A 13,370-nucleotide genomic window follows, 5' to 3' on the forward strand; every position below is an offset into this window, starting at 1 on the left:
ACTCATTTCAGTTTGAAGCCATTACAATATATATATATATATATATATACAGTTAATTTCCTACCTGAAATGATGTGGTTGGATGTATGTTAACATGTGCCTGTTTCCAGTTCTCGCCTTTGTTTCCCTTTGCAGACCATATTGGATTTTCTAAAGCAGTTTGTCCCTTTAGGCGCAGGAAAATATTCAAAAAACCTATCAATGAATAATTGAAAGATTAAAAAACAAAGCTTGACTTAATCACAAGAATACTACTGCTGAATGTAAAACCCAGTAAATACATCTATTCTCATGGTCACATTAATGTGATTTTCTTTAAGCATGGCACAGAATTACTTTAGAAGAGGCTAATATTAAAGCTAGGAACGTATTTCATAATACATGATTATTATGCATTTTTTACACTATAGTAAAGCAAGGTAAACTGCACTTATTGGTCATGATCAACAAATCAGTCATAAACAACTGAAAAAAACTCAGAACAATGAAAGCAGAAAACGTAAGAAAAGGAAAGAAAACAGAAATCTAAGAAACGATAGGTATGTGTCAAACAAAGTACCCAAAGTGAGATTGTGCACTGTATGTAGGTCAAGTGTGCCTATGACCAGTGCACACAGAACTCAATAATGCTGGTCCTCCTCACAGGAGTAGTACATCTCCACGTAAGAGGACCATTCAAACCAAGGGCCTCATTAGGATTATGGTTTTTCCGCATCCTCCGGGCCGGCGGAAGTGTCCGCCGGCCCGGAGGATGCGGAAAAACCGCTGCGGAGCCTTCAAAGACCCCCAGACAAATTAGGATGGCTGGGGGGTCAGGAAGACCGTCCCCCGCTTTTCCGCTGCGGTCGCCTTACGACCGCGGCGGAAAAGCTCTAATATGGAGGCGGTGTCTAACAGACACCGCCAGCCATATTAGGATTGGGGTAAACATATGCTTTTCCGCGGCGGCTTCTCCGCCGTGGAAAGGCATACAGAGATTTCTTTGGGGGCCGTTGCGGGCCCCCAGGGTGACGGGGGTGGGGGTGCACAAGGGGGGGTACCTTTGCATGCACAAAGCGGCAGGCACCGCACGGTGCCTGCCGCTTTGTGCATACAAATGCGAAGCATGCATTTTTAACATTGCGGCGGGTGCTGCTTCAAGCAGCACCCGCCGCAATGTTAAACATACAGGATGTGACCCCCAGGGTGGCTGTCACATCCTAATCTGCACGGAGGGACCGCCGCTGCCCCTGCGGATGGTCCCTCCTACTCTGGGGTGGCGGACGGACGAAGGTCCGTCCGCCATCCTAATGAGGCCCCTAGTTTTGTTAACAGAAGCCTGCATTCGCCAGCACAGCCTTAGATATTGAAATCAGGCTACATCAGTGATTCATTTGTAAAAAGCTAAGGTAAAATATGGTGAAAGTCTAACTTTACAACTTTCGGTATTCACAAAGGGCATTTACTACTTGTAAATGCACTTTGTGAATACTAAAAGTCATAAAGTTCAACTTTTGGTATTCACAAAGGGCATTTGGGAGAAGTAAATGCCCTTTGTGAATACCAAAAGTCATAAAGTTAGACTTCCGTCTCAGTTTACTTTTCTGAATCAGGTTCTAAGTGTCAGGGCCCTTCTCAAGAGGCCACTGCATCCTGCACCACTAACTGCCTCTGAGAATGCTGCCAATGACAGTACCATCATAACTACTAACCATCACACTCCTACAAGTGTGCCAATTCAGACTCCTCCAGCCCACCCGAAACTAAAATAATGGTGTGAGCGGCAGGTATTATTTATTTTTAATCTAAAATGTCTTATTGAAAACTGGTGTTGTAGGCCTCTCAAAATGTGATGGACAGGGCCACCATGTGATGGGCTGTCACTAGAGCCAGTGCTAACAATTAAATCCTGGTACCAAGCACTGGAAATCACTGGCTCAAATTAAGCACTGGACCATACACTTTTCCCTGGGGTGCTTGAAAACCGTTAGAGTAGCCTCTCTACCAAGTAAGGACATGTGGAAGACAGCATTGCCTTGAAAAACTTAAAGTACACATTTTGTTTAAATTTGTCTTTTTAACTTTTTTATTCAAAGTATAAAATATGTGTTTCATGCTCTAGAGCCTAGATGTTTTCTTTCGGATCTGCTGTTTCCCCTCTGTTGTAGCCTGCCCTCTATCTCCACCATTGTTCCTTCCAAATTAGGGCTTGATGCACAAAGGTAGGGTTGCAACGTGCTTGATGCTTTTACAGACCAGGGGCCAGATGTACGACCGTGGAAATAGCACCTTGTAAATTGTGAGTTATTTGCGACTCGCAATTTGCGAGGCGCTATTTTTAATGTACAACAGTGTATTTCACGCTGTTAGTTATTACTAATGGGGTCGCAAATTGATAGGTTCCTGAATATTAATGAGCCTTGAGCAATTTGCGACCCCGTTGGTATCGGCAGGCCCTCCCAGGTATGGTGGCCTGCTGGGCTCAGCAGACCATCATGTCTGGGACTGCTTTTAAATAAAGCAGTGTTTTTAATGCAGCCCGTTTTCCTTACAAATAAAGTGGATGCATTTAAAAAAAAAAAGAAAATTACACATTTTCGTTTCATTTTTTAAGGGCAAGCAGTGGTCCCTGGGACCACTGACTGCCCTTTAAAAATATTTTACCCTGCATTTGCAAAGGGGAAGGGGTCCTTCCCTTTTGCGAGTGCATTACCACCCTCTTGAAGAGGGTTGTAATTTGCGAGTGTTTTGCTCCCGCAATTGCGGATGCAAAACATTCTTACATAGGGTTGCGCTTGCTATTAGGAAGGGAACGCCCGAATGCCTCAACACACGACTTTCCTTCTACACCCCCTCCCGCCAGCTACGCTCCTCCAACCAAGCCCTTGCTGCTGTACCTCGCATCAACAAAACCACCATGGGAGGAAGATCCTTCTCCTACCTGGCAGCTAAAACCTGGAACACACTTCCCACTCACCTTCGCCTCACTCAGAACCACCTAGCATTCAGAAAGCAACTTAAAACTTGGATATTCGACAAGTATTTCCCCACCCTTCTTCAAGCGCCTTGAGACCCTCTGGGTATGTAGCGCGCTATATAAATTATTTGACTTGACTTGACTTGACTCCTAATAGCTAGTCGCAAAACCCTATTTTACGAGTCGCAAAAAATTGCGACTCACAAAATAGGGTTTGTACATTCCCCATGCTGTTTTTGCATGCGCAAACTGATTCGCAAACCTGTTTGCGCATGCAAAAATGGTTGTACATCTGGCCCCAAATACTTTTCTATCCCACCTTGATTTTGTGCCGTAATTAATGTGCTATATAGCAGTGCAAATTGTCCTTCGCAGGAAGTCATACAAACTCCAGTCATGTTATATTAATTTGTTACGACCCGCAAATGGTGGTTAAAGCGGGAGTGGCTGTCTGGAAGGACAGCCGATTGACACCCCTGCATCTGCTTTCTTTGAACGACAACATTTTCCTGAAATCATTCATTAAATGCCAACATTTTTCCTGAAAGGGACAGGGGTAGCATTCAAAAATAAAAGTTGGCATTCTGTGAATGACATTGGGAGCAACATGTAGCTTCACTATAAACAACTGATTGCTCAACCAGTGCCAGCAGCCATCATTCAAGCAGTGAAGACTGTCAGTCATGGATGTTTCCACTTTGCGAAGGCCTACCACTCGTTCGGACAGGTCAGTATTCTGTCATTAGTTTGTGACCACAATTACAGTCCCTAAACATTGATACATTCCTCTGTGACTTGGACGTATAAATGGGGGACTCATTTAATACCCCTTCTTGTTCTAATTCCCATTCAGTTGCAAAATGTATTTTTCAGATAATTAATAATTCATTAATACGTAATTTCTGGAGAAGTGTGGCTCAATGGTTAGAGCGGCAGACCTTGATGCAGAGCGCTGGCCAGGGACCAGGGTTCGATTCCTGCCTCGGCGGGATCGGGCTTAAATTCCTCTGACCAGATATTCTCGCCTCAGTGCCGAATCTAAGCATGGGCCCCACGCTGCAACTCTAGGCAATAGCTTGCTTAGTCTCCACAACGGCCCCCGATACACAAGGGATGCCTGGTTTCACCATGGGATGCCCAGGAGTGGACACCTCACAAGGAAAAGCCAGGAGGGGTTCCCTTGTGGTTTTCTTCAGCCGCGACCCCTTGATGAGTCGATTCTTGATGCCATTGACGCCTCTACCTGCACAGAGGCCAGGGGCACAGCTAGTGAAGTGCACAATGCACTGCCCCGCCTGCACAGCAGCTCCAACACCCTTCGACAACTGCAGTTATCAGCCTTCCCAATGCCAGCGCCTGCACCAATGCTGTTACTGCCAGTGCCCGCAACCCGTTATCGCGGAGCCAATAACTGACGAGGGTGACTTCACGAACTCTTTGACTTTGCACCCCCTCACCAAAACCGACACCTCACCTTCAACGCCACTGTCTTTTCCTGTCCTGGTCTCAACATGTCGCCTCCTCGCAGAAACAATACCTCGCCTCCCCCGTGGCAACCAGGGAACCAGCCTCGACTTCAACACCAATGCCACAACGCTATAACGCACAATGCCATACATCATCCATAGACTTCACTTTCCAAGGTACAGTTGTTTGGGGCCCAGATGTCTCCATGCCCAATACCACGCACCTCGCAGTCGGCGCCGTACTTTGGATTTATGCCTGTCACAACATCATAAGAGCCCCAGGTGCAGCTATTTTCTTCTACAAATGCTATTTCTGTAAGTGACTGTTCTTAAGTGCTGTTTTGATAAATGTATGTTGGATTTGAGTTGTTTTGGTCTTATTTGGTTTAGATAAAGGTACTTTATTTTTCTAAACTGCTGCGGTGTCCATGTGTGGTATTTTTAATGTATTACTTTGTGTTTTGAATACAAATACTTTACACATTGCCTTTGGGATAAGCCTGTCTGTTCGTACCAAGCTACCAAGGGGGTGAGCAGGGGTTATCCAAAGTGTGTATCCCCCTTACCCTGACTAGAAGAAAGGGTACCTATTGGGACAAAGGTACCTACCTCTGCCAAATAGAGACCCCCCATTTCTAACACCAGGAATTTTAGTGAGGGAATTAAATAGTGCTATCCCACTAAGAATACAACTGATGATTTTCTTTCCAAACCTTATTCAAAAGTGGTGTTTCACCACAATATCGATGTCAAAATGATTTCCTATTTCCTGTAAACATATTAACTCCATGATATTGACTACCGCTATATTAAGTATGAAAAAAACTATTCTTAACAGTACGACAATGTACTGTATAAAAACGTAAATTCACTGAAAAAATCAAGGTTAAAAAAATGTTATAGTTAGGTGTGAAAATAGGATAAGAACTAATTTTTACATTCGGAAAACACATTTTCCTGTTATAGTACATATAGATAGATAGATAGATAGATAGATAGATAGATAGATAGATAGATAGATAGATAGATAGATAGATAGATAGATAGATAGATAGATAGATAGATAGATAGATAGACCACCCATGATCAAGGTGCTCTACCCCAAAACGCTTTGGGTGTAGCCAATGCCATTTGCGATGGTTGGAAATCACCAAATAAAAAGATGGGACAGGCATATGTTTTTTTATGGGCGCAGTCTCTGCCATGAGTGGGTAAACTCGGTAATCATAAACATACTACTCGGAGTCTTAACATTTGTTTGTCAATGGCAAATATTGCAAACGTTCCCTAAAGTGTGAATTTACTCTTGAAAATTAGGCCCTCAGTTTCTACTAACGTATATTTTGCTTCAGTGTGACGCCGTGCATGCATAAATATGCTGTAGAGTTGTTATTGTTGACCTCCCATTGAAGACTTCATTTGGAAATGACTAGATATAATTAGTGCATGATGTAACCCATCAAGAATAGTTCCTTAGTTAGGAGATGATATTTAGTGGTCGTTTTGTGATGAGTTATATTTTCTCAAATCTTACCCTTCCACTAGTCAAAGAGTTCTGAAGAATAACATCACTGGCAGAGTTAAAACAACAGATCACGAAAAAGGTCAACGCTTCTCTGTATCGCAATGATACAGCAGGCTTTGACTGACTGATGGACGGCATGAGACATGGGACATTTTAAATGGCTTCTGAAACATAGAACAAACACTTCAGAAATGCAACTTCTAAGAGCTTTATTTTATGCATTGAGGATTTGATGAACCTTTGTGCTGCGAGTGCTTTATTCCTGAAACCCCAGGGTTTGAGCTTTAAAAAACAGCTGGTGAAAACTTCCAAAAAGGGCGCACAGATCCTCACCGTGGGCGACCTTCACTTCCGCAAGACGGGGTGCCTAAATCTTTCAAAGCTCTCTCAGATGCGCACCAATTTCACTGCAAATCCATATCTGATACCTGCAAATAAACCTCTCAGATCTTCACATCCTCCTGTATACCTTTAAGATACACTTTAGAAAAAGCTGCCCTTTCATCTCTGCATTAGTCTGTGTTTCATGCGGTGTTATTAATGTCTCTTTGAAGGTTCGGCGGCCCTTACATGTATAGATCGGCAAAGCGTGCTATTCGTACTGTACCCAGTCACAGACTGATCAGTCTCAAAGTTCACCTTTGACAAATGTGAAGTATTTGACTTCCTGAAATTCTGCCAGCTTACATTGGAGACCTCAACCAGATAAGTAGGAAAGGCACAGATTTGCCTAAAGAATGCTGGACGATGGCCGAACTTCAGAGTCCTGAATTGTAACCTAGATAAAGTAAATTGAAATTAATTGTTCTTCTTAACTACTTCATGGACAGGACCTTACGCCATAAAAATATGTTTTGTGCCTCTCAAAAGGACATTGCGACAGCGATTCCCCAAGTATTTTTCTGACTTTTGTGTTGCAACATAGCTTCTCATGTTACATTTCACATAGTCTAACCCTGGAATACTTTTTGAGCAGCTGTCAAGATAAACATAAATCCTAGTATTCAGCAAAATAGGAGGTCCATTTCTTTCTCTAAATCGAGGAAACGAAGCTCTCAAAATACCAACCCACACATGAAATAAGGAACTCACCCTGCCACAAACAACTGGTAAGGTTATCCACACAAAACATGAGGTCCAATCGCCAGGTAGCCCGGCCCATACTCCAAAACACTAATCCCCAGATTCATCTTGCTCCTCTTTTGCGAGTCCTTTATAGCGATTATTAGGGAATCGCCATTAAAGACTCGCAAAACGAGATGCATGTAGAAATCACAAAATTTATAGCGATTTCGACATCTTCCTTATTTGCGATTCGCTCATTGCGAATCGCAAATAAGGAATGACTCCCCATTCATTCCTATGGGCCAAAGGCCCATAGGAATGAATGGGGAGTCAATCCTTTTTTGCGATTAGCAATTAGCGAATCGCAAATAAGGAAGCGATTTCAAGGGTGCCAGGGTGTCCAAAGGACACCCTGTCGCACCCCTGAAATGGTGATTTACACTGGTGTTGCGCACACACATGTCCAAAGGACATGTGTGTGTGTAACATCCAACTTAGAACAATGCACTAAAGAGCATTTTTCGAAGTTTTCGCTATTTACCACAAAGTCAGACTTCGCGGTAAATAGCGGCCAAAAATTACGAATTCGCAATTCTAAAATGGTTCATGAATTGCATTTAAGGAATCTCAAATAGAGATTCCTTAAATGCAATTCTTCGCAATTTAGCGATTTCAGATTTTGCGAATATTGCATTTGGGATGATGAATCCTAAATGCTCTAAAAGCGCTCGCAAAGGGCCAGATTCGCAGAGCCGATTTTTCCTTCATGAATCTGGCTGTTAATCAGCTAAACGTATAAATATTTTCAACATAAACCTTATACACCCATGATACGCATTAACTTTAGAAACCAATAAAAATCAAATCAAATGGTTAACATACTTGCAGTCAAAACTAATACAAGACAAGTAATGAAATATTCCAGTAGCGGCCCGCATGGCTCGTAGGACGAGGGTGGAGGGAGTCATGCGCGCAATAAAAAATAAACTTACCTTGCCGCCGGGTCCCAAATCCGGAACAGGTACCACAGCCAGGCCCCACTGACCAATCACAACGCTGCAATGCAGCGTTGTGATTGGTAAGCACCCAGGCTTCCCTGACAGGTTGTATGACGGAAAAACGTGTGCAGCTACCACGCATGCCTTTACTTGCTGTCAATACCACACATGCATCATTGCTTCACATGCATTGACAATGAACATTTTTACCACATATATGGCTTTACCACACATGCCTTTACTACTAAAATTTCATTGTAAAGGCATGGCTGCTGAAAACATATGCGTAGTAAAAACATACTGAAGTTCGCACAATCATGGTTGATAGGCTCTGGCTGTGCTTACCTAACTACACCAGTTGAATGCTGCACTTTGTACGTTGTGTTGCTCCGTAGGGGTGGGTATAAGAGGGCAGGGGCTGCTGCTGTGGGCCTGTGTGCACCTTCTGCCTGCTTATCATCCAATGAGGTGGCATGTCGCAAGGCCGGCTGAGCCAGCATTCCAGCCTGATGAGCTGTAAACAGTACGTGTTTTTCTTTTGTTTATAGTCCCATCATAAGTAGACTTCATGCACCGGTAACCAGCCATTGTTCACCTGCCTGGTGGCATGTCGCAGGCTCCTGCGTACAGGTCGAGGCCGTGATTGGTGGAGTCAAAGGTGAAACTCTCCGCAAGCCGGCCGTAATCTGGTGCTGTGTTTCCAGTTGGGCCTCAGGGTGGGCTCTGACCTCGACCACTAGCCCCATTGGCCACTCGCTAGTCCTCCACTGCCACCTGAGCCGTTCAGACTCCCCCGCCCAGCACTCTACCATTTTTCCTGTCCCAATGCCCTAAATCTGCCCCCTGCCGCAGCCCCCTTTTTCTGCCCCTGACTCTAAAACTGCCCCCTGCTGCAGTCCTCTTTTCACCGATGTCATAACACGCAGGCAGTAATGCAGCCTGCATGGAGAACAGGGAAAGTGTGCATGACTGGTTGGGGTGGCCCGAGAGGGCAGACCAAACAGTCATTGCGCACTTAAGATTGGGCAAACCACTCCTCCCCTACCCAGCGCTGAGAGCCGAGCAGCCCTGCCCACCCTCCCGCCCACAAAGCAGCACAAACCATAAAATTGTAATAATTCACAGTTATTATCATTTTATGTTTCGTACTTTGCACTTCTTAAAAGCAGTGGGGCGATGCTGCTCCAGAAGCAGCCACTGAAAAAATCTGAAAACTATTTCAAAAAGTGAAAGCTTTCATTAAAACATAAAGATAGAAATAATGCTGAAAACGTCCAAAGGCATCAATACTGAAATATGGCTAATCCAGAAGACATCAAAAATAGAAAATCCACAAAATATAGGGTGGCAAGACTGCTGAAGAATTTGATGGGGAATCTAATATTAAATCATTAGATTCACCATCAAAGCCTTCAGCAGCATACCACCCTGTTCTTTGCTCTGACTGCACCACTAAGGTGCAGCATTAATGCAGCCAACAATGGTGAAGAATCAGTCATCTAATATGGAGCAGCTGATTCACCACATGGAGAGGTATTCTCCATGAACTTCACACATGCAAAGGGTGGTGGACTTATAGTGTTCCTAATATGCTAGGAAACACTCTCATTCTTTTACGGAGACCTCAGGGGCAGACGCACTGAAATATAACACAACCCAAGTTGCTGCACTGTGTTACATTAAGGGGAGTGAGCTGTGTGAGTCACATCTACCATATATGACCTGCTGCTGCTCTATTCCTCTATGTTGGCTTATAAACATACTTCCTAGTGCCACTCACACACCTTTGCACACACATTTGCATGAGCTTGGAGTCAAGCATACATTTTGTACTGGAAATATACCTTCCAGTTAGGCCTATGCATTGGCAATTTTTGTAGCATTTCACACATTAGATTTGTGCTGTACAGTGCAGCACATATGCCATGTCTGAACTGTGGGGGGGGGGGTATATTTCTCAACTTTGTGATTGCCTCACCGAGGCATTATTGTTTTATGCATAGCTCAGTCTGTCAATTCTGGTAAATATGGCTTGGGGCCAAAACACGTGAGTGCTTGTTCTGGAATGGAAAGTAAATACCTTTTTCGGTGGCACAAAGTCTCGATAAATCTGCCCTTAGATATCTAGCCACAAACAATGCACCCCCACTTTCAGTGTACATTTTCAGTTCACGCATTTAGGGGCATATTACCAACAACTAGCGATAATTATCGCTATGTTGGTTTAGCAGCAATATTTTTATCGCCGAGCTGCGGCGATTTTTATCGCTTAGGAACCTTGCTATTATCAAGGTTTATCTCCTAAGCGATAAAAATCGGCCGAAATACATGAATATAGCTGAAAAGTCAGCGATATTCATGCATTACCGAGCTAATGCTCTTAGCCATGTTATCCACCTACCATTGGATAACATGGCTAAGAACTGCTCAGGGGCATGTGTTAGCTTTTGGAGATATTTGCGCTTAGCGCGAATATCTCCAAAAGTTGGTAATTGGAGATAGCGATGTTAGCGACTGTTTCCAGTCGCTAACATCTTGGCACGCCCACTTTGCATGTCATTAGTGATAAATATCACTGACATGCAAAGCGGGGCCCAAGATGGTCGCTATCTCCTACTAGCTGTCGCTAACTGGTGATAGCAACAGCTAGGTAATAGGGAGATCATTCTATCTCTGCTTTCTTGGCTTTTAAAGCCAAAAAAGCGGAGATAAACCCCTTGATATTTTGCCCCTAAGTGATGGAAATTCGTAAATCCAAGAAGGGGATGTGCAACATTTGTGCTGCCTTTTCTCTCCTAAAGTGTTTTCTTCGATGGCTGTCACAGCCACCATGGTTGAAACATGTGTGCAATCTTGCAGTGATGGAATTTCTACCACTACTCTAAAAAACATAGAAAATGGCACAGTGGCTCATGGAATCCAACCAGTGAACGTGCTGTCTCTTCGACATTTCGAAACACCATTTGTATCAGCTCCTGGAGAGGCAAAACGTGATCTTCCAAAGATACATTAATACACACAAATTCAATTTATACTGGCCAACAGGTCAGCAAATCCACCATAAATCACTTTGCTTCGGCATAGCAGCTGGATGAAGGAGAGCTTCCTGCACATGAAGGATCCAAACATTGAAATTCTAGTAACTGTGGCTATTGAATCCGATTCTCATACCTTGTAACCAACCCTCCACCAACTCAAAGTAATGAGCCTAGTGGCTCTTTCCAATGTTTACCTTTCTTTTGCTCATTAGATCAACACTGTGGCAGGGGTGTTAACATGCATCTTTCTATCATTCATAAAATCCTTTCTCTCCTCCATACAGACCATAGAGCTGAGATTACCCCTCATGCATTGTGGTGTGTCTCAATTACTGTAACATCACCTACTCCGACCCCCAAAAGTCATTATCAGACTTCAAAAACTTCAGAGCCAGGTTGCCAAATTTTGACTTAGCTTTTGTGAGAAGGACCACATCAAATCTACCATATAGAACTTGTTGGAATGGCCCTTTTTGCAGGGTTATCCCCAAACTTTTTGCTTCTTCCTCCTTTGTTTTTCCTGACCCGTGGTTGTTGGCAATAGAACTCTGGGCACTTTACCACTGCTGATCAGTGCTAAAGTGCACATGCTCTCTGTGTAAATTGTAATTGTGATTGTTTATCCATGATCAGCATATTTGTGTTACCAGGAAGTCCCTAGTAAAGTGCACTGAGTGTGCCAGGGCAGGGGATTCAAATGCTACTAGTGGGCCTGCAGCACTGATTGTGCCACCCACATGAGTAGCCCTAAAATGGTGCCTCAGGCATGCCGCCATAGTGCCTTGGTGCAGTTGCTAAGTTCCATACTGACCTGACCAGTGTCCACACTGGCCAGGCCTAACCCTTCCCTTTCTGTACACATTGGACACCCATGTGGAAGGCCCAAGTTACCCCCCTGGGCAGGGTGTAGTGTATGTGAAAGGTAGAGCATGTACTAGTGTGGGTGACATGCTCTGGTAGTGAATTACAGCCATTTACACACACAGCAGCAACACACCAATTACACCACAAAAAGGAACTCCACACAAGGTTATATATAAAAATAGCCTTTGTATTACCATAAACACATTAGATCATATTCACATAATTACACTGTGCCAACTGGCACTGGGCAGTATATACAGGGGATTATATAGACGGGACAGGGCCACATGGACCACTGTCAGAATCAAAAATCATAAACCTACAAACACTAGCCACTGGTAATCACTGTACTCCACCTCAACCTGTAACATAACTTTACATTATGCACAGTCACATCAGGTGCAAATTACATCCTGCGCCAACCTCACCTGCATAAACACATTATGCAATCTCCTCACTAGTCTAAACACATTAGACCTTACCTCCTAAGTATAACTCACATTAGGGTGTAAATCACAGTGAAGTATAATCTCACTAACACAAACCTAAATAGGTAAAACAACCTCATAAGCCATCCAAGAAGGGGCCCAAATGCCCTGTGTGCAGAATGTCAGGGTGTGCTGCCAATGCAGCGCCAGTCAGGGGTGCGCCATCTGCTCAAACCTAAACGTTGCAGCTGCCCACTACTTGCTGGGCAGCTGAGAACAATCACTGGGAGGCCTAAACACTGCAGCTGGCACTAAGTACTGCGCAGCTGTGGAAGGCCAAGGTAGGGCAAAGGAGTGTGCCTCACTCCTGAGTCCAAAAGAACACCTGTCCCCTGAAAGAAAAAGTCCTAAACGGTGCAGCTGCCCACTACTTGCTGGGCAGCTCGGAAATAAGAAACTGGGGCACGGGCTCTCAGTAGGCCTTAAAGCAAATTGCGCCACATGTTGGAGCCACTTAGGCTCTACAACTAACCAGGTCTCCTGGAGCACACTGGCTCCTGAAATAACTAGGCACCAACTAGGGGGAGAACTTGCCCCTAAGCACTGGGGAGCTCGCTGGCGCTTTAAACAAATGTGCCCAAGGTGGAGCCACCTGGCTCTGCAAACAAACAGGTCCCATGGAGCACCCTGGCTCCTCCAATGATGAGCGTGGGCCCCTCTGGGCACAGGTAAAAGGGTATGGTCCGACATTGGAGCCCACAGACTCAAACAAAGAATGCCCCACGCTGGAGCCTCCGGGGGCTCTGGAAATAGGTATGCCTCCAAGCACTGGAGCCCTCTGGCTCTTAGAATGAATAGGCCCACATCGGGGGCAACAACGGGCCCCTCTGGCCCAGGAAACAAGTCTTGCCACATTGGAGCAGACCACTGAGCACCTGGTACCGCTCTGACGCCTTCTCCCCCCCACAGCCATCTAAACTTACCGGCTCTTTTGGGGGTCATGTGGCGGCTCTTCTCTCGCCGGGTGCCA

At 44.6% G+C, this 13,370-nt stretch overlaps 1 protein-coding gene across 4 annotated transcripts in view; it reads right to left on the bottom strand.

Moving 5' to 3' along the window:
* The window catches only part of MDGA2 (MAM domain containing glycosylphosphatidylinositol anchor 2), a 1,595,858-nt gene that overhangs the window by 16,248 nt on the left and 1,566,240 nt on the right, over nt 1–13,370 (bottom strand). For all 4 annotated transcript variants that reach the window (XM_086937278.1, XM_086937277.1, XM_086937275.1 and 1 more), the window contains one exon: nt 65–195. In XM_086937278.1, coding sequence (XP_086793404.1) covers nt 65–195 — 131 coding nt within the window. The remainder of the gene's footprint in view (nt 1–64; nt 196–13,370) is intronic.

This window comes from Lissotriton vulgaris, chromosome 9 (assembly GCF_964263255.1).
Source record: "Lissotriton vulgaris chromosome 9, aLisVul1.2, whole genome shotgun sequence".
NCBI classification, from domain to species: domain Eukaryota; kingdom Metazoa; phylum Chordata; class Amphibia; order Caudata; family Salamandridae; genus Lissotriton; species Lissotriton vulgaris.